Here is a 24,032-nt window from a genome sequence, read left to right on the forward strand (position 1 = left end):
CCTTAATGATTTTAATTAATAATTTTTTAATTATCAATGAAGTATAGCTACTGTACAATATTATATAAGTTACAGGTGTACAATATAGTGATTCACAATTTTTAAGGGTTATACTCCATTCATAGTGATTATAAAATGTTGGCTATATCCCCCATGTTGTACAATATACTCTCGTAGCTGATTTTATACCTAATAGTTTGTACCTCTTAATCCTCTACCTCTTGATTTTCCCTGCCCCCTCCTCGCTGCCCACTGGTAACCATTAGTTTGTTCTCTGTATCTATGAGTCTGCTTCTTTTTTGTTATATTCACTGGTTTGTTGCATTTTTTAGATTCCACATATAGGTGATAGCATAAAGTATTTGTCTTTCTCTGTCTGACTTATATCACTTAGCATAACTCTGAGGCTCCAGGACCCGAGCTTCAGGGTAACATATGGATCCCTCCTGCCCTGTCCAGCCTGGCCAGCAGAGCCGTAGAGGAAGTGGGAAGAGAAGCCAAGGCAGGGCCCCACTTCCGGGAGACCCTCGCTTCTGGGGCCGTGGGAGCAGCCAGCTGGGAGCAGCTGTTCACACGGCACCCTGCGTGCAGCCCGGCAATCGCACTTGTCAAGTGTCACAGGTTCCAGGTTTGTTGATTTCAACAAGTCTCCCCTTAGTTCACTTGTACACAGACACACACGCACACGCACACGCACACGCACAAATGCTAAATTGGCCAAACTCACTGCCGGCCCCAAGAAACAAAGTGGAGCTCTTCCCTCTATTCCTCCTCCCACCCCCCCTGCACAACCCCCAGGGGAAGATTTGGGCTCTGGTACCACTGCTCAGCAAGCTAGGTTATGATATTGGCCTCCGTGGTGCCAGATGAGCCCATGACCACCGATGGCTTTGACTCTGCAGGGAAGTAGTGACACAATCTGAGTTGCGAACAGCTGACTCCCCAGCAGACTTTTTGGAATCCGAACTGCTTACAAGCCAGGGCCTGAGAAGTGGACCCTAAGGCCAGCTGGCCAATCACCAAATTCACGGGGACCCTGGTCCGGGCCTGGGCTGGGCCCTGGGGAATCTGAGGAGGAATTAAGGCACAGAACCCCTGGTTCCAATACCCCCGAGGTCTGGTCGGGAACCAGGTCCTCCTGACCCATGGGCATCCAAACCTATGGCTCTTAGGACAGTGGACGGTAGGGCTTAAGGAACCAGAGGCAGCGTGGGCTGGGGCGGGCCGGTGACCACTGGGCCTCTGCCTGTCCCGTCTCAGCTGCCTCGTGGAGCTGAGGCTACAAAGCCCGCAGGGAGGAGGCATGCACAGTGTGCTGGGTGTGCTTCCCGTGCCCCTATGTTCAAGGACCAGCATGAGTAGGACCCTTTCTTAGTCTCTCTCTTCTGGCCCAGGGGCCTGCCATCTGCAGACTTCCTTTTTCTTCAAACTTAGCCATATGAGCAGATTGGCAGAAATTTTTTAAAAAACTCAATATAGATAAAATGTGAAATAATCAGTCTTTCCAAGTTCTTCTCGCATCTTTTCCACATGCAGACATAGAGTGGATACCGGACTCTCCTGGTTTCCGTTTCTCTCCTAATGGGATTCCACTGCCTCTGCATCTCCTCCATCCCAGAGTGGGCTCCCCCAAACCCAGCCCCCAGTGCAGCCCTCCTGGAGTGCTGTGTCCCACACCTTGGCACCCTCTGGCCTGCACCGGGGCCTGGGACACCTCCTAGCCCCCGACCAGCTGTCACTCCCAGCCAGAGCTGCCCACCCAAGCCATGTCCTTGGTTCTGGGCCCTGGGCACAGCCTGCCCTCCGCAGTCACTCCCAGCTCTGGCCCACCCACCCACAGCTGTTCCCCTCCCTTCTTCTGCCCCCAGATCATGAATCCAGTGACGGTCCCCCCAGAGACTGACTCTGGATGGTGTGTGGAGCTGAAACTCTAAGGGCAGGTCAAGAAGCAGTCAAAGTGCCCCATCCCCGTTGAGCTCCCAGAGCAATGTTTTCTTTTAATTAGTGACTCCTGGGTTCAGGGAAAGGCCTGGTCTGTGAGCCTAGCGAGGGACACTGCCACCAGGCAGCGTTTGGACAGGGAGCTCATCTCAGAGGTCCTGCACCCAGTGCCCTGGATGCACTTTCAGGGCCCAGGGTTGTTTAGAGGTTCTATGGCTGCCTGTGATCAGAGGCTATGGGAGGAGCTGCCGTCGCCAGGCCAGTGGTGGGGGGGGCAGGAGCGGGAAGGCTGGGAGGGGTGCCTCTTCCTCCGGGTCAGCAGACCTTGTGTCCTGCTCCTCCTCTGCTGTCAGGCCTGGTCCATCCACTCCAGCCCTCCATCCAGGACACTTTTTGCAGCCAGCTCCTGCTCTCACCTCCTCAGTCTCTGAGATCCCCAGGGCCCCTGACCCCTGACCACTTCCCCCCACCTTCACGCCCCTTCTCCTCCTTCCCCCCACAACCCAGGTCATTCCCACCTGCTAGCTTAGCCCCAGAATACGCCTTCTGTGGTTTCTGTTAACTCCCTGATGACCAGTGTGCCATGGCCTCTGGACAGCTGCTCAGCACCAGGCCAGCCCCATGATAGGACCAGGCTGTCACCCAGCCTGAGGGCTGTCAGAAGAGGGGGTGTCAGCATAATCCACCTCTCAGTATCACCCACCTGGGACAGTAGCCAGGTAAGGGAGACACAGGAAGAGCAGGATAGAGCTGAAGGCCTCTGCATCTCATTGAAGGGGATCAGCAGCCACTCCAGGGGAAGGTGAAGCCCTTGGTCAAACACGTGCCAGCCCAGGCAGGGCCAAATCCCCCTGGAAATGGGGTACTGGGTGGCGATGTCCACTGTGATAATTTTCTCAAGCTTGTCCTCTGCAGTTTCCTGGGATCCAGGCACAGTTGCCTGTGCCTCCCAAGACCTCAGTTTCCTAATCTGTGCAATGGGAGGGCTAGAGGGAGAAGAGGCTGCTGGACCCTTTCAGTCTGCCCTTCTCTGATTCATTGAAAACTTAAAACCACAACAAAGCCTTGGATGTGGGTGACGGGGAAAAGGAGGACAAAGCACGCCTGTTTGCTTGTGCTGGAATTCAAGGAGTGCACATACCCCCCACCCCTTGCTGGAGGTCAAGGCCAGGGCACTACCCTGACTCCTATTTCCCGGTCCCGAGACCGTGAGCCCGCCAGAATGCCCTGGAAAGGGTAGATGCTGGTGATTCATTACACAAGTCTTTTCTTTCAGGGAGCTATTTACATACCCCCACTCTTTAGGGGGACACAAGCTTCTGTATTACAGCATATAAATGTTTTCCCATGCTTTAAGGTCACTTTTTCACACATTTTTTTCCTTAGGACAACACGAATCCTCATTGTGGATATTACTGTATTTTAGCGAAAGGAACCATACCCATAGTAATGAGATCCCCAAATAAAGTTCAGTTCATTTTCATCTCTCTTTCTTCCCCGAATATTATTGCTGGAAATGTTACATTATCACAAACCAGAGTTCAGGCCGCATATATAGGGTTTTCACAATTGTCGTTTCTCTCTGGATACAAAGTCTGATTACTGCCCACATTTTACAAAGACCCCTCTCCCTCACGCCAGCATTTTCTTTGTAGGTATGTTTCTTTTCTGGATACACAATTCAGGTGATGAGAATTCGGAGGGTTTATGACGGAGGGTTCCTGTGTCCTCCGTCCTCTTCCCTGCCGGCCATCTGGGGCAAGGAGCCTGCGGCGGGGGTGTGTATGGGGGGTGGTGGGGGAGGTGGCTGATACAGGGGGCTCCCCCAGAGGACCCTCCTTTTGGCAATCCAGAGGGACCCCTGGAGAAGGCTGTGGTCCCAAGGCCTCCTGGCTGGCCCTACCTGCAGGAGGAAGGGAAGGGGCTCTTATAGGGCAGCCTTGGAGGTGAGAGGTTGGTGTGTTGGAAGTTTCCAGGTGGACCTGCTTCCCCTCAGGCAGGACTGACACTCAGACTTCTCAGGGGGTTTCAGGGTCAGGCCTTCTCCCTGGTGCACTGAAGCTGTCCGTGCCGCCTGCCCTTGTGGCCCGTTTGCTGGCATCGGGGCCAGCTGGGCAGTCGGCTCAGGCCCAGCGGTTGCTCCTCTCTCCCTCCGCCTCTCCCCTGGCGCTTGCAAATGCCTCCCCCCGTGGACTTTCTGCGAAACCCATGCTTCCTCCCTGTGCCATGTAGGGCTTGAGAAAGAAACTGGCTTTGCGCTCAGATAAACCTGTATTTGAATCCCACTGACAAGCAATGTAACCCTAGGAACGTGTCCTCACTCCTGTGAAAGATCCTTCGTCTGTAAAATGGAGTTTTGTAAGAGGTACAGCCCAGTTGGGAGGATGGAATCAAGTAACCCGTCAAGCACCTTATCCAGGGCCTGGCGCCCATAGGTGTTCTGGAGGTGATGGGGTGGGAGCGGCGGGGGCGGGGGCGGGGCCCGCCTTCATGCCCACCTGCGCTCCTCTGGGTCTTCTCCCCGCCACTTTTACCCCGAGTAAAGCCCTCACTTTCTTTTATCTGAACCATGTTGGGTAAATCCTTCCGAAGGGATGGCGCACACACTTCCCTCTCCTGCAGCATGCTGGATGTCAGGGCACATTCTCTGCGTGCCCCAGGCATTGTCCCCTAAGCACCTGATGGTAGCCGCCTCCCCACAGCTGAGAGTGGGAGCTCCCTGTGTCCCCATTGCTAGGAGGAAGCAGAGGCTCTAAGAGTTTGAGCCAAGTGCTCAAGGACACGCAGATGATACATGTCAGAGCCAGAACACAAGGCTCTGTTGGATTCCAAAGCCTGCCGCCTTAAGAGTATCGTTTATTATGCGGTGATGCCATGACGCTCCAGGGTCCGGGCCCGTGGAGGCAGTTAGGAGGTTTGTCCCTGAACTAAATGACTCAAGGCTGCTGCGCTTGCTGAGGTCGCAGCCCTGCTCACCACAGTCTTTCTGCCTCTCCTCTCATTCTCAGCCTTTAAACTTGCTCTGGTCCTTGTCTTGCCTGAGGCAATAGCACCCGCTCACCTGCTGTGGATCTGCTTTTTAGAATTATGTGCAAAGGAAGCATTCATAGGCTACAAACAAGGATGCTGGGACTTGCCCGTGAACAAGGAGCTTCTGCAGTACGATGCCATCTGGTTTACTTGTTCTAAGGCTCCAGTTGCTTCTTGACTTGTGGCTATGTTTAGGATAAAGGAAGGATGGCTCTTCCTGATTTCTGGGCAGACTGGAGAACTTTCACCTTTTTGAAATCTGATCAGAAAAAAAAAAAATGCTTTTTTGTAGGGTTGGATAGTCATCCAAGTGGGTGGGACGGGAAGGTGAGGCAAGCCTTTCAGGTTTCCCTACAGAGTGGGCTGGTTGCCCCCAGGGGATCCAGCGTTCCTGGGGTGCAAGAGGAGGAACCGAGGCTCAGGCCCTGGGAAGGGGGTTTGGTCTCCTCTAACCCCAGCCCTAAGTCCGGACCCCCTGCTTCTATTCCTGACTCCAGTGTTAGCTCTCTCTAGGTGGTGCCAAGGCATCTACCATCTCTAAGGACCAGGCTGCACATCTGTGAAATGGGTGTGCTGCTGTGCGTGCACCACCCCACAGAGGCAGCAAGTGCCACGTCGGTGTGAGGCCTTGTGGTACGGCCTTGCCTTTGCCATTGCCCTGATTGCAGCCCCCAAAGAGCTGATCCCATGGCAGGTGTTAGAGATGTCTCTGCGGAGTGTTAGAACCTGTGCGGGTGTGGTTACTGACCCTTGGTGGGGAAGGGGGATGGTTTCCCAAGCCTGGCGCAGGAGAGGGAGGCAGAGGCACTTCGAGCTGCCTGGCATTCTAACTTCCACTGGTTCCCTCCCCAGCCCCAGTTTGCGTTTCATTCAGCAAACTCCAAACTGGAAAAGCTTGCCGCCTGGATCCGGTGGGTAACAGCACAGCGTGTCTGGGGCAGGGCCGGGGCCAGAGAGCCCGCATTCCACTGGGAGAGCAAAAAGGAGGCGTATAGTTATTCTCCAGAGTGAGTTTTCGAATCCCTCCTATGATCCTTCTTCACATTCTAAAGCAGAGGACATAAATGCTAAACTGTGGTTCTTGCCAGGCCTGATAAGGAAAACCAGTGAATACAGGAGTCTCATTAAGAAAATCCTAAAATTTTAGTCTTATCGCTGCTGCAACATAATACAGTAAGTATGTTCATTCCAACCTCCCTCAGCCCCCCTGCCTCCTGAAATCCCTCTCAGCGAAGGCTGCAGAATGAACTGCCCTGCCCGTTACAACCTCAAGTCCTATCTGACTAGGACTTGTCCCCTTGCCTCGCGTGATGGAGTGAGTCTCCAATTTGAGTGGACAGGGCTTTGCCCTCTCACACTTCCGGCTGCCTGTGCAGTAATCAGTTCAACGAACATTGTCAAAATCCCTACTGTGTGCAGGGTGCATAGTGAGAGCTGTGAGAGTGTAGCTGAGTCCATCTCCTTGCGAGAGCCAATGAGCTGAGCGGGGAGCCCTGATGTGTGGGCCAAGCTGCCGGCTGACCTCTTCCCCAGCAAAGACCCATTTCAACAGGCTTCTCGTCCAAGTGATTATTTGCTCTTTGTACCGCTTGGACTTGGCAACGATTCTGCAATTCCTATTAGCAAAGAGGGAACAGGAACCTTGAAGTCAGTACTCATGTCATGAAGAGACGATTCGCAGAGGAAGGCTTGCCTGGGAGTTTGCCTGGACACTCTGTAATGATAATGAACTTTTTTACTAGCACTCTTCCAAATTCCTTCCCCAGCTGGCATTTCTTTTCTTCCCGGTGACACTTCCGTGAGGTAGGTAGACTTGCCCCGAGTCTTTGCATTTCACAGAGAAGGAGGCACATGCCAGAGAGGGGAGGTGTCTTGTGACCTGCTCCTCATCCCATGTGCTATGCGAGGGAGTGGCAGCGCCCCCTCAAACCAAGTGCCCAGCTCCTCATCTGCGTCTCTTTCCACTCCACCGAGCCCCAGGCCAGCTGGGAGGGCAGATGACACCACAGTGGCACAGGCGCCAGCCAGGTCCTCCTGGGCTTCCTGCAGAAGCTGATGCTCAGAGGGGCCGAGGAAGCAGGAGAGGCTGCGCCGCCCTAGATGCGTAAGAGGTGCCGCGGGGCACGGCGGGGCCGCAGCTGCCGAGTCACGGTGATAGACGTTCGCGGCTCACAGGTGGGAGCTCACGGGGCCCTGGTGCCAGGGTGGCCGCGCAGCTGGCAGGTCAGAGGGCCAAGAATCACATTTCAGCAACATGATCTCGGCCTGGAGAGTGAGGGAAAAGGTGTGCCCGCCCGGCGTTTGCGGTCTTCAGCTGGGAGAGGGGCTGGGGCCCGGCAGGGGGACAGGCAGTGTCAGAAGTCTCTCTGGTTCTGTGTGTTCCATTCCTCTGCTGGCCTTGCCAGCTTTTTCAGAATAAGCGATGCTGTGTGTCCCTCCCAAGACCCAGTAAGAAAACCGTGCTTAAGAGTCAAGAGTATCTGAAGGACTTCGCAAGGAGAGGAGCACCCTTGGAATGAAAATGTTCCAGGAAGATGCAAGCCTCCCAGTTTCCTTGCCTCTCAGCCAAAGAATTAGATCGGCATATTCCAAGTGTGGGAGGGGCCCGGGGGGGACACAATTTATATTCGCTAGAGATCTTACTTGGAAGTAATTTTACTCCCTATAATTTTTTACTTAAACCTTCTCAGACTGGCTCTCAGCTGAGTGACTTAGTGATCTCCAAACTGTGCTGACATTCGGGCCCCTAAGAATACATACTGTTACTTTTAATGGGTGGGATTTTTTCAATTAATTTTTATTGGAGTAGAGTTGATTTACAATGGTGTGTTAGTTTCTGCTGTACAGCAAAGTGAATCAGTTATACATATACATGTATCCACTCTTTTTTAGATGCTTTTGTGAGATTTGTTTTTAAAAGGTTTCCCTGAGCCAGCGGAGCACCCAGGTGCAGCCACAGTACCGGCCTTGGGGACCGGAGGCCAAATACACGACGTCAGGTTGCCAGGAGCTAAGTATTCCGTCTAGACACAGAGGAGGGAGGAGAGGACCAGAGGAGACGGGGTCCTGGGAGGCTGCAAAAGGCCTGCGCCCAAAAGAAAAGAGCTCTCCCTTTGTTCCACTGTCCACTGCTTGTCCCTGAGCCTGACCCCACAGAAGGGCAGAGGAGACCTCTGGGGCTCGGCCTGGAGAATTCCTTTCTTCTTTGCCTGCTTCCTCCTACGCCACGTGGCTTCAGACCATGACATTTCTGTTCGATGCTGTCAGTGCCTTGGTTGAGGAGAATCTCTCTGTACCCGGGTCCCTTGGCCAAGAATAAATGGTGCCCAGAGCCTACTGGCATCTGCTCCGGCCTGTCTCCCTTCCTCCTCCACATGATCCTCAGACAAGAAACAGTTCCTTCCCCCAGGCAGTGGGGCAGAGCTACGGGGGAGGTGATGGGCCAGGCGCAGGACCCCAGTCCCGAGCTTGCTTGTCTGGCTGAGGTTCAGCTTCAGCCTGGCCGGGGAGGGTAAGGTACAGAACCAGCCAGGACTTGCCTCTCTCCTCTGAAACTTAGTGATCAAATAGCCACCAGCCCCAGCCCCTGCCCCTACCCAGAGGCGAGCCTGCAGAGCCAGGGCCCACCAGCTATTTTTAGAAAGCTATCAGGTGTGCAGGACACCCAGTTGCTTTTTCCACCTGTTTGGGGTCATTATAGGGATCCTGTGTCTCTGCCACAGGCCCTGCCTATTCTGCCATGAGAGTCTCACTGTGGCCAGGGCAGCCACTAAGCTCCTTCCCGATTAACCCAGTCATCTCTCCCGCCTCGCCCGGCCGTGGCAAGTGAGTCTTTGGGCCCATAGTCGTTTTGTCGTTGGAAGCATGGACATTGGGCACTAATGCTTGGCCTCCTCTGCTTCACTGAGAGGGAGTTTTCAAAGGTCAGAAAGTAAAGTCAGGTCAGGAAGAACCTTGACTCGGGAGCCCATCATGAGGAGTGTGGATCCACCGAGAGGCAGCACGGTGCGTGCTGTCAGGCAGGGGCATGCTGTGTGCACCCTGGGGTTCATTGCCAACAGATGCAGGGAGTTGGGGGCGTTCAGAAGAAGAGCTCAGCCTTGAAGGATGGGCAAGGTTTGATCAGGGAATACAGGAGGGCAGGTGTGCCAAGCAGAGGCAAACTTGTGAGTAGGATCGTCCAAGTTGTGATGGGAACCTCGAGGAGACAGTGAGGCTGGAGCAGGGGGGCTCTGCAGGGACAGAAGGACAAGAGCCTGGAAAGCCCACGAGGTGGTGCCCGGCGTGCAAAGCCTTGGATACCAGGTGAGGTGTCGGGACGTTTTCTGAGGGATCACAGCCGCTGGGGGTCAGAGCGGGGAGAGGCAGGGGAGTGTGGCAGGGTGCTGGCTAGCTTTGATCCCTGCCGCCAGGATGACGTGGCGTCTTCCCGGTCACAATGCCACAGCAGCAGCATCTTTGTGGCCCCGCCCCCCACACCCCGCTCACCAGTCCCGAGGCTGCGGTAAGTTGGGGCTGGCTTGGTGGCTCCTAAGAGCCCAACGTTGACAGCTCTTCCCAGCTCTGTCCTCGGTGACACTCTGTTGGTAGCTTGACATCGAAGTGGGAATGTGTATACAACAGAGACTGGCAAATGCTAGGAGTCAGGGTCTAGCTGGTTTGGGTTGTTTGTTTTATCCCTCATCGCCATCACAGACGGCTGTTAAACCTTCACTAGCACAGCCCTGGGTGATGGAGAGCCCCTGAAGGGGTTTACGCTGGGGAGTGAGAGTGGGGTCAGCCGTGACCACACTGAACTGGGAGAGAGTATTTGTGGACGTGGGTCGTGCCTCCTTCCCTGTTGAGGAGGCTGGAGGCTGGGCGTGGGAGTGGCCCTGGGCCGAGAGGGTTGAGCCGTCTTCACCGTCTGTTGGCCGATTCTGAGGACCAAACTCCTTAACGTGGTCTAGGCAAACTTTGACCCTCCTCACCCGGAGGAAACTCACACTGCCTTGCCTGAGCAGGCTCTGTCCCGACCACACTGAACTGCTTTCAGCATCTGAAACGCAGCCTGCCTCTCCTCCGTCCGAACCTGGCACTGAGGGTGCACTCAGTAAACGCACACCTGCCCGTAGCTCTCCTACTACGTGCTGGCCAAGCGTGAGAGCCGGGATGGAGGGCACTGGCTTTTCCAGGTGAGCAGAGGAGCTTGCCGGCAGAGAAAGCATCTGAGCGGGGCTTGCTTTCTTAACAGTGATTCTGGTTAGTCTTCAGTACATGGTGAAAGCAGCAGGATTTGGTCAATGCTTCAGAGTCACAAAGCACTTGGCCCAAAGGATCCTTCCAACAAGCTTGTAAGATGTAAATGTAAAATGTAAAATCCCATTTCAGAGATGAGGAAACTGAGGGCCAACTGGTAGACCCCAAGCCTTGACCCTGACTCCTGGGACCCTCCATCTCGAGCTGGCTCCCTGAACTGGGGGCTTCAGATGGTTCATCCCAAGTGAGCTCAGATGTCAGGAGCAGTCCAGCCTCCCCCAGGAGATCAGATCCAAGGCCTGACCCCAGAGACAGGTCTGCAGACCCCATCACCACCGTCCCTCAAGGACTTGCCTCTTAAAATTGGGCATTAGTGCTGGCAGTGAATACACTGTTGCTTTTTTTGCTCTTTTGGGAAAAGAAAAACCTGGCTTCTTAGAGCTGTTGTATTTTATTTTTCTGTAAAGAGGAAATTAATTTTAGTCTTTCTTTTCGGTTTAAAATGTTGTTCTTTGCTTTTTCTGCCCTACAATTTAAAAGGAAACATTTGTCTGTTGAGAAAAGAAATGATAATTATAGACTAAAAATTGTTTCTATTCTGATTTGAAAAAGTGACAAAAAAATAAAAAAATTCCATCACACAGATGGGGCCCTGCTGACGGAGGGTGTTTAACAATGAAGCCCCAGGCTGGCTGGGGGCTCAGAATGGCATTCGAGGTGGATTTGGGCTCCAGCATTGCCTGGGAGAAGGGCTTTTTCCGAGGCTGCTCTCCATTTCTGATGCTGGGTAGCAGCCCGTGTGGAGTCTGGACACTCTGAACCTCCACGTGGTTCAGCAGCGGGAGGACAGTTTACCTGTGGATTGAATGGTCCCTCTTAGGTGAGCTGTGTGCCGAGGCCAGCACTCCCTCTCATGGTCCCTGAGCTTGAGAGCCTCCTAGCTGTATTCCCTTAGCTGAGAGTTTTACAAAACTACAATCGCTCCAAGTCCTTTGATCAGTAATGCAGGAAACTGATTAGACTGTGAAATTAAACTAATAATGTCATACTGTTAACCCTCCATCAATGGGGAAAGAGCTCCGAGTGAAGGCTATTTCCTCCATCCACATTGCCCTCTGGATACATGTATTTACTTTTTGGAACAACTCCTAGGCGCACTTACATTCCTGGGACCCCCCTCTTTCCCCCAGACCCGCTGTGATCCCCAGTGCAGCGCCCCACTTAAGGGAAGAACAAACTGAGGCTGAGTGATTGACGCTGTGTGTGGTCACACAGCTAAAGAAAAGATGAGCCTGGCTCTAGAACACTGGTCCAGAACTCTTTGGTTGCCCGAATTGTCTCCAGGGGCTGTTCTGGAATTAACGACGTCTTGGTCCTTCCCTGGCCTTGCCACTGAGGAGGAGGAGCTAGCACGCCCTTCATGCCCTTCCCATTGGCCCTCCCACGGCTGGTCCTCCTCCGGGACCTGTCAGTTCCATCACGGTGGAATGTTGCCAGGGATCAGCCCCTCTCTCTAAAAGTGGTGATGGTATTTAATAACTAATTACTCTAATGATCCTGCAGAAATGCTGGAGACCTGTTTTAGGAGAGATGTCAATTAGAGCCATCTGCACGGTGAATAAAGGAACCCTACCCCAGCTGTACTGTTGAAACATGTTAGCGTTTTCCTACCAGCGGCCATATGGTACTTAACGAAAGTGAATTGTTCACACTGCACAACCCGTGCCTCCTGATGAATACCAGCATTTTGTTTTGGAAAATAGTTCTTCAATCGTGTGGAATATTTGTCAATGCAATAAGTAGCAAGTTGGAAGCCAGCAAGCCCCTGAATGCAAAAAGACTTCCCTCACCTCAAGATGCTCTTCCTCCATCCCAGCCCACCCTCTGTCCCCGCCGGCTGCCAAGCCCAGCTCCACCCCAGTCCCGTATCCCATCTGTGCCCAGTCCTCAGCATCTGCTTCCGAATCCGCTCAGGAGAGCCAAGGCCATGCAGGGTTCTGGCACCACCCCACCTTGGCATCTCGATTCGTGTGAAATCAGAAGCAGGATGCCTGAAGCTCTGTAGAATGGGAGCACGGAGGCTCCAGCTGGAAGGGCACAAAATACTGGGCAAAAGTCACCCAAGAGTTGAGAAGTAAGTATAGGAAGTTTGGGTGTGGCTTCGAAGAAGGGTTAGCTTTCTACTTGCAATCTGTTCCTTTCAAGAGGTACAAAGCTCAGGTGGGTACCTGCATGCTCAGAGAGGTGGAGGAGGATGGTTTCTGGGACTCAGCAGAAGCTGGCCTGAAGCCTCGTCCTTGTCACCAGCACAGGCAGGACCACCAATCAGTAGCGACCGCAAGTTGTTGCCACCTGGTGGCCACTGCTGACCTGTGCCCAGAGATCTGGGGCCAGGGTACAGCCACCCTGTGGGTTCTGTGAACTGAGAACAGGCAGGTTTCAGAAGCCGACCAGCGCCAGCACCAGGCCTGTGCTGTGCTCTGACAGTTATGCCCCCACCTCCCACCCACTGCCAGGCCGTGCTGGGCAAGAGGACCCTCCACTCCCTTGTGGGGCTCTGTGGCCTCCACAGGCTGAAGGTCCTGCTGTCGGGACCGCAGGAGGAAGCTGTTTTATTGCGGTCGGTTCTGGGACCAACAGGATTTCACTTGCTGGCAACGTCTATTCTGGAATTTTCCCTAGGACCGAAGTCACTTATTAACGCTTAAGACAAGACGAGACTGACTGCCGTTCATGATACAGATCTGCTGCAAGTCCTGAAGTCCACTATGTTCTTCGCAAAACCGTGGTCCCTTAAATCTCACTTAGTTCCAATTCAGCAGCAACAGGTCCCTAGTTACAATAACGATCCTAAGTTCAGCCGAACACATCCCTCAAGGAAACCCTTCAGCGTGAAAAATAGCAGAAATGAGCTCCCATTTGTCTTGACCAGCAGACTTCGCCGTTGGCTTTCCATGTCCGAGCCCTGAGTGTTGCCCCATTCTCACTGACACCTGGCCCCGTAACGGACGCGTGTCTGAAAAAAGCAAGTCACGGTGACCCCAGGTGGCCACCTCCGCCAGGCGACCAAGGCCGCGGGCAGCCTCGAGCACGCTTGACCATGAAAGGTGCCCAGGGCACCTCAAGTAAGTCACTAGCCTTTCCATGGGCCAATCCCAGAATGACCCTCGCAGACTAGAACCCACTCTGCTGCCTTTCTTCCCAGCCCATCTGGGACCGTGCCTGGCAGTTACCCTAAAGAGTTAAGCCTTTCCTCGTTTTGGGGTTGGGAGGGAGGGTAGGGGAAGGCTGGGGCCAGTTTGGCATATGCTGCCTGGTCTGAACATGAGTGCTGTGCTCAGTTGCTGAATTTGATGAATTGCATTATAAAATTTAAAAACAAATTTAAAACTCTATTAACTCCCTGTAATGGCCTCCTCTTGGAATACACAGACAGCAACAGCTCACTGACAAGGAGAAAAAAATACTCTGGTTGGCAATGTGGTTCGCTTGCAGCAGGGTGGAGGCTGGTGGGAGCTGGTGAAGCGTGCGGGGGCCACGCCCCCTCTGCCCCATGCCCGGCTTCCTGCTCCCGGGTCAAGGGCGAGGCCCCTTCGAGTAGACCGTCACGGGATCCACACGGCCCAGGTTAAACTTTGGCTGGCTCTTATGTCAAAACCTAAACCGTGCTTGCTTTCGAGGCTAAAAACACTTCTTTCAAGACTGAGCCGTGAGAGTGATGAGCTTACAAGGTGTGGTACAGCCTCGGGGAGGAGAGCCTGTGGTTTGGGGATCAGAATGTGTGCCGGGCAGGAGCAGCTGTGTCCCCAGGGTCACCCACCCCACCCTCTGCACCAGGGAAAGGGGCAGGACAGGGAGGTTGTTCACTGGTCACTGCGGGCCTCTGCAAATCCAGGAGCATTCGGGGAGAAGGCGGGTACTGGCCTGGCTGCAGGCTACCAACTGGAGAGAGATGGACTTTTGTGGAGAAAGGATGCAGCCCTGCAGCTGTGTGTGCACGTGGGCAGAGAGGAGGAGCTCGGCCAGCAGGGAGGAGCCCCGGGGACCCAGGGGAGAGCTCCCTCCCTGTCTCTGCAACTCAGAGACCCCAAGCTCAGAGAGGAGGACGAGGGGCAGCGTGACCTGGTCTTTGGGGGAGCTCAAGAGGCTTTCTGTCCACCGGGGGCTCCTCCTTTTGACGGTGGCTCTCTGTCCCTCCATGCGCGTGAAGGGGTTTGGAGATACTTGGGGAGGATGAGGCGTGGTGTGCACATACGGTAGCCCTGGCTGTCCAGAGGCGGTGAAGAAACCATGTGTGTACGTGTGTGGGTTGAGTGTGTGTGTGTGCACGTACACGAAGATCTGCATGTGCACAAGTAAGCTGTGCCTCGTGACCTGGCTGCCCCAGGGCTGCGGGTTTAATGCGGACTGTGCATCCAGGGACCGTGCGTTTCTGGGAGGATCCTTCAAAACAGTTGAGAAGTGAGATGCACTTCAGTATCCTGAGCCTCCCCCACCCTCCGAGGCTGCTGTCGCACCCACTGGGAGGCTACGCTGGGCTTGGGCGCTGAGGAGACTTGCAGCTCCTGCCCGGCAGGACTCAGGACTGGCAGCATTTGGTGTCGGGGAATTCACGAGCCTCTCCTGGGAGCTCAGCTTTGCATACAATGCAAAGAGCTCCAGGTCGTGGCCGCAGCTTCTGTGTGGCCTCTCGGGAGCCTTGACCTAGCCCGCGGAGAAAAGCCAGGTAGATCCGGGAGCTCCCGGAAAACTCCCCCCGTGGCAGCTCCAGATGGGGTGGGGCATTCAGGGTAAAGGGAAGAGAAATGATGTTTGTAATACTTTGAGGACCACCCCCCCCCGCCCCGCCAACAGGGACTAACAGTATAACAAGAATGGGGGCATCCACAGTAATGAAGAGAACAGAATTTCCTCCTGCCATCACACTCTCTAGAAGGCCCGTTCCTGGACAGCCAGTGCTAGTTACAGGCCAGCTGTGCTTGCAACCTTTGTGAGCCTGCTTTGGGCCATTTTGTATAAATAAGACTGCTCTTAGGAAAAAATAATATTGCTAATTAGCCCCCACTGTTTTAAGTAAATGAGATTTTCCTATGGCATTAAAAAACCCAGAGATATATGTGTGCATAATGCAGAGTTTACAGAGCTCTTTTTGTGACTGTAATATTGCTCTCACCATTTCAATTGAAATTCGAACCAAGCGAGGAGCCACCCAAGTCCCCAGTCTTTGGAATGCCCTTCAAAGCAACACTGGTTCCTTTCCATTTCCCTTCTGTGCACGCGGCAGGCAGTGCTTCGGTTTTCGTGTATTTCGTGTAACAGTAAAGAGCAGAGCGGAAATGTCCAGACCCGGGGCTGGATCCAGGTGCAATGCTTTGTGCACCTGGGCAGTCACTCGGCCACAGTGCACCTGACACAACTCTCCTCGTAAGGTACTCCTCATCATTATTCTTTCATTTTTGTTAAGCAAAATCATGAATGTGAAACACTGAGCCCCATGCTTAGTACATAATAATAAATTACATCTGGGGCTTCCCTGGTGGCGCAGTGGTTGAGAGTCCACCTGCCGATGCAGGGGACACAGGTTCGTGCCCCGGTCCGGGAAGATCCCACATGCCGCGGAACGGCTGGGCCCGTGAGCCATGGCCACTGAGCCTGTGAGGCCGGAGCCTGTGCTCCGCGACGGGAGAGGCCACAACAGTGAGAGGCCCGCGTACCGCAAAAAAAAAAAAAAAAAAAATTACATCATAAATGATAGTTCTTGTGTGTCAGTGCCCTTGTTGACACGCAGTGTCCTCCCAGGCTGGAATCTTCTTCTCTTTCTTGCCTTCTGTTCAAAAGCTATGCACCCTTAAAAAGGCTAGCCTGCATGCCCCTGATTCCAAAAAGCCTTCCTCGTTGGCCTCAGCCAGAATACTGGATGCCTTTGTGGCATCCCAAGATGCAAACGTGTATTTCCGCCCAGATGCCATTCTTTCCATTCTGCTCCGTGTATCCCCTCCTGCACGTTGGGGCCACTCCTACCCCTGACCTGCCACGGTCGCACTCAACCCGGGCAGGGCAAAGAGCGGGTGCTCAGGACATGCCTGTAGAGTGAATGGGTTTTGAATTGTTGAGTGAAACTGAGGTCCCACAGCCTGCTTTGGGCTCCAATGGTTCAAAATATCCCTTGCCAGACTACTGTGGGTGGCTCTGACCTGCAAAATTAGAAAGGAAAAGAAAGTGCTTTTTGTGGTGACACAGAGCCGAGGGTACCGGGGTTTCACAGCCTAGAACCCCCCCCCCCACACACAGGCTTCTTCTAAGTCCCCTAACCCTTTTGATGCTGCAGCAATTTGGCTCTAAAAGAAGCTGCTGGGGCTTCCCTGGTGGCGCAGTGGTTGCGCGTCCGCCTGCCGATGCAGGGGAACCGGGTTCGCGCCCCGGTCCGGGAGGATCCCACGTGCCGCGGAGCGGCTGGGCCCGTGAGCCGTGGCCGCTGGGCCTGCGCGTCCGGAGCCTGTGCTCCGCAACGGGAAGGCCGCAACAGTGAGAGGCCCGCGTACCGCAAAATAAAAAAATAATAAAATAAATAAAATAAAATAAAATAAAAGAAGCTACTAAGTTGCAGTTTGGCACGAAGGAACTTTCTAGGCTGGTGGAACAGTCTGTATCTTGATTGGGCTGGTGATTGGGAGGATGCATACATTTGTCAGAGCTTGTCAGACTGTACACTTAACATCTGAGCAGTTACTTTATGGAAATTTTACCTCCATCAAATCAGTTTTTAAAAAAAATGCAGCCCAGCCAGACAGGCCAGGTGGAGGCCCCTGTTCTGGTCTCTGTGTTTTCCCCTCCCACTGTGGGTAAGGTGGCATTGAGACGTGTGGCTAAAGCTAGGATGACCCGGGGTTGCTCTGGGAGGAAAGGAACAGAGGGACAGAGCAGCTTCTGCGTCTGTGGGATTGTAATCCTTTCCGTCCTGAGCTCAGCCTCGGTGCAGGGGTACCTCGCCACCCTCCCCCCTGGACCTCACCCCAGCCTGACGCTAAAGAACAGCCAAGCTCTAGCTCTCAGCTTTGCAGCCTCGCTCAACCCTGAGCTAGAGTCCACCTCTCATCAGATGGGAGAGGAGTTAACGTTATTGTAAACCCTGAAGACCCCTCCAAAGGATATTTGCACACCCATGTTTTGTAGCTGTGTTGTTCACAATAGCCAAAAGGTGGAAGCAACCTAAGTGTCCATGGATGGATGAATGGATAAACAAAATGTGGTGTATACACACAGAGGACTAGTATTCAGCCTTTAAAGGGAAGGAACTACTACATCCATGGGTAGTATGCTGTAGTATATATATGCATGCTGCATATATATATGCAGTCTATATATGCAGCATATAGTATGCTGCAACACAGATGAACCTTGAAGGCATTATGCTAAATGAAATAACCCAGACCCCAGAGGACAAATATTGCAGGATTCCACTTCTAGGAAGGACCTAGAGTAGCTAAATTCATAGAGACAGGAAGTTATTAGAGGCTGGAGAGAGGGGAGAATGGGGAGCTAAGAGTTTAATGGGTACAGAGTTTTAGCTGGAGGGCTGGGCCCGTGAGCCGTGGCCGCTGGGCCTGCGCGTCCGGAGCCTGTGCTCCGCAACGGGAAGGCCGCAACAGTGAGAGGCCCGCGTACCGCAAAATAAAAAAATAATAAAATAAATAAAATAAAATAAAATAAAAGAAGCTACTAAGTTGCAGTTTGGCACGAAGGAACTTTCTAGGCTGGTGGAACAGTCTGTATCTTGATTGGGCTGGTGATTGGGAGGATGCATACATTTGTCAGAGCTTGTCAGACTGTACACTTAACATCTGAGCAGTTACTTTATGGAAATTTTACCTCCATCAAATCAGTTTTTAAAAAAAATGCAGCCCAGCCAGACAGGCCAGGTGGAGGCCCCTGTTCTGGTCTCTGTGTTTTCCCCTCCCACTGTGGGTAAGGTGGCATTGAGACGTGTGGCTAAAGCTAGGATGACCCGGGGTTGCTCTGGGAGGAAAGGAACAGAGGGACAGAGCAGCTTCTGCGTCTGTGGGATTGTAATCCTTTCCGTCCTGAGCTCAGCCTCGGTGCAGGGGTACCTCGCCACCCTCCCCCCTGGACCTCACCCCAGCCTGACGCTAAAGAACAGCCAAGCTCTAGCTCTCAGCTTTGCAGCCTCGCTCAACCCTGAGCTAGAGTCCACCTCTCATCAGATGGGAGAGGAGTTAACGTTATTGTAAACCCTGAAGACCCCTCCAAAGGATATTTGCACACCCATGTTTTGTAGCTGTGTTGTTCACAATAGCCAAAAGGTGGAAGCAACCTAAGTGTCCATGGATGGATGAATGGATAAACAAAATGTGGTGTATACACACAGAGGACTAGTATTCAGCCTTTAAAGGGAAGGAACTACTACATCCATGGGTAGTATGCTGTAGTATATATATGCATGCTGCATATATATATGCAGTCTATATATGCAGCATATAGTATGCTGCAACACAGATGAACCTTGAAGGCATTATGCTAAATGAAATAACCCAGACCCCAGAGGACAAATATTGCAGGATTCCACTTCTAGGAAGGACCTAGAGTAGCTAAATTCATAGAGACAGGAAGTTATTAGAGGCTGGAGAGAGGGGAGAATGGGGAGCTAAGAGTTTAATGGGTACAGAGTTTTAGCTGGAGTAGGTGAAAAAGTTCTGGAGATGGACAGTGGTGACGGCTACACAACATTGTGAATGTACTTAATGCCATTGAGGTATATGCTTAAAATGGTCAATTTTAGGGACTTCCCTGGTGGTCCAGTGGGTAAGACTCCACGCTCCCAATGCAGGGGACCGGGGTTTCGTCCCTGGTCGGGGAACTAGATCCTGCGTGCATGTTGCATTTAAGAAGTCTGCATGCCGCAACTAAAAGATCCCGCATGCCGCAACTAAGACCCAGCGCAGCCTAAATAAATAAATAAATAAATAAAGGTAAAATGTTTTTAAAAATGGTCAATTTTATATCCAGTACAATAAAAAAAAAAAATCTTTTATGAAAAAGAACAGCAACAATCCAAGGCCTACGCTTGCCTTCTGACCCCCATAAATTTTGACATCTCATATTCCAGAGGCGATGCTTGGCTAAGGATTGGGTTTCTACAAAGCAGAAGAAAACAAAGGCCATCTGATGCCTACCCCTTTCTTAAAATCCAAGTGCACGCCCTTTCAGAGTAACAAACGTCCTTCCTGAATGCTGGGGTCCTTTCTGTCGAGACAGACACACTCACACCACTGAATTAACGTGATTTCCTCTTGTTGACTCTCTCAAGCAATGCTTGGCCTCAACCTGACAGCTGAGGGGTGAATTTTCCTCCATCACTCCGGAAACTCCAAGCATTATAATTGGGGTGACCTGGTCCTCAAGACCCAGGGACCCCAAGCTGCAGAAATTAGAGCACATTCTGTGCAAGGAGCCTGGCTGTCAGGGTGGGTTCGTTCTTGGCCTGTAATGCGGAGTGACACTCAGCACTTGTCACAGCAGGGAGCCGGGCCCTCAAACAGCCACATGGCTGAGGCCTTAAGGAAGCTGACTGTCCCACCTCTGCCTGGGGGACCAGATTGGATTTGTCCCTTGAATGTCATATCGCTGCACCCATCACCATCTCAAACTCAGTGCTAACACTTTGCGCACTTAGAGGAGAGACCGTCTGGGCACAGCAGCATTGTGCAAGGGCTGCTGACCTTTTTGTTTGCCAAACAAACCCGGAATGTTGAGTCCTGATCTCTCTCCATAAGAGTATGTCGTGAGGCTTCCCTGGTGGCGCAGTGGTTGAGAGTCCGCCTGCCGATGCAGGGGACGCGGGCTCGTGCCCCGGTCCGGGAAGATCCCACATGCCGCGGAGCGGCTGGGCCCGTGAGCCATGGCCGCTGAGCCTGCGCGTCCGGAGCCTGTGCTCCGCGAAGGGAGAGGCCACGGCAGTGAGAGGCCCGCGTACCGCAAAAAAAAAAAGAGTGTTGTGTTCAGGCCTTGAAGAGAACAAAGGGAGGATCCATCAAAAATGCCTGAGCCCATTTGGTGGAAAGAAAACATATACAGTCTACCCTCGGATGGGTATGAATAAATACATACCACACGTGGTAAACAAGGACAGCGACATTGAGACAAACTTCGAGTCTCTCCTCCTGCCTGATGATTTAGTGGAAACCAAAACACTCCACACACACACACACGCACGCACGCACACCAGGGATGGTGGAAAGGACTGTTCTGAACCTGCCTGGCGTCCCCTTCCAGCTGTTAAGTCCCTGTGCTCTGCAGAGCCTGGATGAGTGTGTGTTGCTCCCACTCCTCACCAGCCCCCTCCAGTGATCACCTTCCCGCAATCTGCTTCTGCATTTGTGCCGAGTTCCCTGTGGGTGCCGTCCATGGGCACCTGGACCCATGGGCAGCCTGCAGCCTCACTGGACACTCTGTGGACTTGGGGGGAGGGGTCTGCTTTCCCCTCTTTGTCCCCTCCATCATGCCTCTGTGAAGAGAAGGGCATTTAAAGTCCTTTAGGAAGAAAGAGTAACTTCTCAGTTGGCTTTGAGCTATAGATTCCTGCAGTGGGCAGAAACATGGACTCCATGATACTTTAGATGTAACACGATTGAACACACGCGCGCGCACACACACACACGCACAAACCTATAGCAGATCAAGAGGAGGCATCTGTTTAAGCACTCATGACCAGTATTATGTCGGCTGCATTAGTGCTTGGAACGCAGAGTTGTTTTAACTGTAAAATATACCAGGATTCATTTGTTGGCAGAATTTAGAGCACAGAACTACAGGGACCAAGGGAAGCAGGACGCCCCATCTGGGTGTTTGGGAAGGGATGGTCCATCGCCTCTTTGCTGGGATTCTAGGCATTTAGGGCTTGGCTACCTCCAAGAAGCTGCATGTTGAAGGGAAGCTGGAGAGGAAGATCTCAGGCCAGCCCAGCACCTTCATACACTCCTGATCAGGGTGGAAGGGCCAAATTCTTTTTTTTTTCTTGGCTGCTCCACATGGCATGCGGGATCTTAGTTCCCCGACCAGGTATCAAGCCCGTGCCCCCTGCGTTGGAAGTGCACAGTCTTAACCACCGAACCACCGGGGACGTCCCCAGGGCTGAATTCTAATGGTGCTACTTTGCTTTGGTATTTTGGGCTGCTGGAAGCTTTGGAACATGTCCAGAGGATGTCAGGATTTATGCCGTAGGCTTCATGACAGTAAGAAACACTTCTGAAATCCCATGAATTATCCATGAGGAAGAAGGCTGCTCTTGTCTGTAAAGCAAAGTGGCTCTGTTGGCCCCAAGGGTACCTACAGACCTCACTTTGCCAGTTAGAGAACAGGTGCAAGTCTGAGCCCATTGAGCTGGACCCCAGTTAGCATTTGGGAAAACAGAGGCCAGCAAGGAGAAAGGGCCTATGCAAATTCACACCACCAATAAGTGGAAGAACTAAGTCTAGGACTCAGGTTTCTCCTGATTCCTAATACAGTTCTTTGATCACCTAACCGTATTCTGATCTGGGAAAGGCAGCACTCTCAGTGTGCACCCAGCACTCCTGAGGATTTGTTAAAATGCAGATTCTGATTCAGTAGGCTGGGGTGAGGATTCTGCATTTCTAACACGCTCTCAAGTGATGCGGGCACTGCTGGCCCTAGGACCACACTGGGGGAAACAAAGATGCTTGCGGCCAGCTTCACTGGCAGGGAGGCCAGTGGTTTGGGTGCAGAGCTGGAATTCCTAATTCTCCATCATACCTGCTTGGCTCCATTCCTGTTCTGGTTTATTATTTTTTTACCACAAGGTCTAAAAGCTTTTGGTCTAGACCCCCCAACAAGTAGGCTGTGTGTCACCCTTTGTCCGCTCCTTGCTCCCAGATCCCTGGGGCTCTCTGGCCTGTAGGAAGCTGGAATCATGCCTAAAAAGTACATCCCAGACACTTGGAGGTGTGTGCCTGTGGCTTTGTGTGAGTAAAGCATGAAAAATGATCTCTGGTCGTGGGCAGGGACACTTTGCGAGATATATCACTTTGTGAGTTGCCTGGGCTGCAGCTTGACTAACTCTCCTGTGTAGTGTCTGCCCTCCACGTTTATGATGATGTGACAGTGTGTGCCATGGATCTCCATCAGAATAAGAGGTTCTCAGTGGAGATTGTCAGGGCCTCTGCTTTTTCCACCAATTCTCTCTTATCTGGAAACCTGCTACCCAGAGCCTAGATTGAGAAAAGGCCAGAAAGCAGCTCTGAAAGGCTAACAAAACAAGTAGAGATGACCAAGTTTGTGTACCCAAATCTTACTCTTTTTTTCATCATCCACCCATTGGGGTTTAATTCAGAACTATTCTTAAAAAAACACAAATTGACTATAAGATTGATCACCTAGATTCAAAATTCAAAGCAAATGTTGCAAATTCCCAATCTGGCAAGAGTAAGGAAGAGGGGTTGGAAAGATAACAGAAGCAAGAAATGTTTGCTAGAAGCTAATCGGAGATGAAGCAGCTGCAAAACTCTGGAATTCGACATGAACAGTTAGGAAACACCACAGTCTGGACCAGTCAGTGTGGGGACACTGGGTCCTACGAGGGTCCTTCGGTCCTAAGCATGATGCGGTTTAACAGCCCAGTGTCCCTGTTACGTTCAATTCTGTTCAGCATATTGGGAAGTATGCAGTGTATTTCAGAATATTTTGTCTTTACAATGGCTAAAATATTTTATTCTTATTCAGGATTTAAAGGACTCGATTTCATTTATCTCAAAAATATGTCTGCATGTAAGAAAAATAAGACTTTTCACTAATAATCCTGGTGAATGTGGATGGTGCTATGCCACCCTTATTTTACCTCCTTCTGGTTACATCCCAGATCCCTTTTCCTTTTTCTCTCTTTTTCTGACCTCTTAATGGGCGTATTCTCCACAATTCTAGCCTTGCTATATGTTTAATCTTTCTACAATTTGACCAATTACTCCCTAAGCCCTAAGGACTCTGAAAGCTTGTGTCTCCAGCCTCCAACTTCGGAGTAAACGACCTTCAGCCTGATGTCCTCCCACCTTAGCGTCCACACACCCCAAACCCAAATCCTCACTTCCCTGGCAAACCTCCGTCCTCTTCTGCGTTCCTTATTTCAGTGAACGCTCTCACCATCACCCAGTCCTGGGAGTTGGCTTTGGCGTCTTCCCTCTTTGTAACTTCTCACTTCTGGCTCCTCCCCCCTGTCTCCTCTGCCGCAGCTCAGACCCTCATCTATCCCGCCCTGGGCCCTTTGCATCCCTGTTTCCAGTTTTCCACCTCCAGTCTGTCCCCCAGTCCTTCAGAGGTTCTTCCTCTTCCTCACGCTTTCTCCTCAGAGGCCTCTGTCCACACCCGCACTATTCAATACAGTAGCCACTAGCCAGATGCACTATTTAAATTAAAGTTAAGTAAAATTTAAAATTCAGTTCCTCAATCATATTAGCCAATTTCTGAGTACTCCATAGCCACAAATGGCTAGTGGCTACCACGTGGGATAACACAGATTGTAGAATATTTCCATCGTAGCAGAAAATTCTGTTGGACAGTGCTGGTCCACACTGTTCTTTCATTTTTAGCATCTTTCTTTCCCTCTCCTTCTCTCTGAATCCTCCCAAAGAGTCACAAAGAAGTTTCCTTACATCCCAAACGTCGTCTTAAGCAGCACAGTGCCTAGTCCTTCTGAGAATGTATAAGAACACATTAGAACTCCTTGGACCGCAGCAGACAGGCACTCAAACTGATTTAAACAAAAAAAGGAATGTGTCAGCTCTTGTAACTGAACATTT

The 24,032-nt window shown here is 52.1% G+C and overlaps 1 protein-coding gene across 4 annotated transcripts in view; it reads left to right on the top strand.

Annotated features, from left to right (window-relative positions):
• Nucleotides 1-24,032, top strand: part of LOC114484823 (kelch-like protein 29) — a 114,675-nt gene that overhangs the window by 40,526 nt on the left and 50,117 nt on the right. The window contains exon 1 of one of the 4 annotated variants that reach the window (XM_055082274.1): nt 6,028-7,146. The exons of 1 other annotated variant lie outside the window; for it this stretch is intronic. In XM_055082274.1, coding sequence (XP_054938249.1) covers nt 7,072-7,146 — 75 coding nt within the window. In that variant the 5' untranslated portion in view covers nt 6,028-7,071. Of the gene's footprint in view, nt 1-6,027; nt 7,147-8,412; nt 9,277-24,032 lie in introns of those variants that run through there. 2 more of the 4 variants (XM_028483711.2, XM_028483712.2) reach the window with 2 other exon arrangements.

This window comes from Physeter macrocephalus, unplaced genomic scaffold (assembly GCF_002837175.3).
Source record: "Physeter macrocephalus isolate SW-GA unplaced genomic scaffold, ASM283717v5 random_60, whole genome shotgun sequence".
Lineage (NCBI taxonomy): Eukaryota > Metazoa > Chordata > Mammalia > Artiodactyla > Physeteridae > Physeter > Physeter macrocephalus.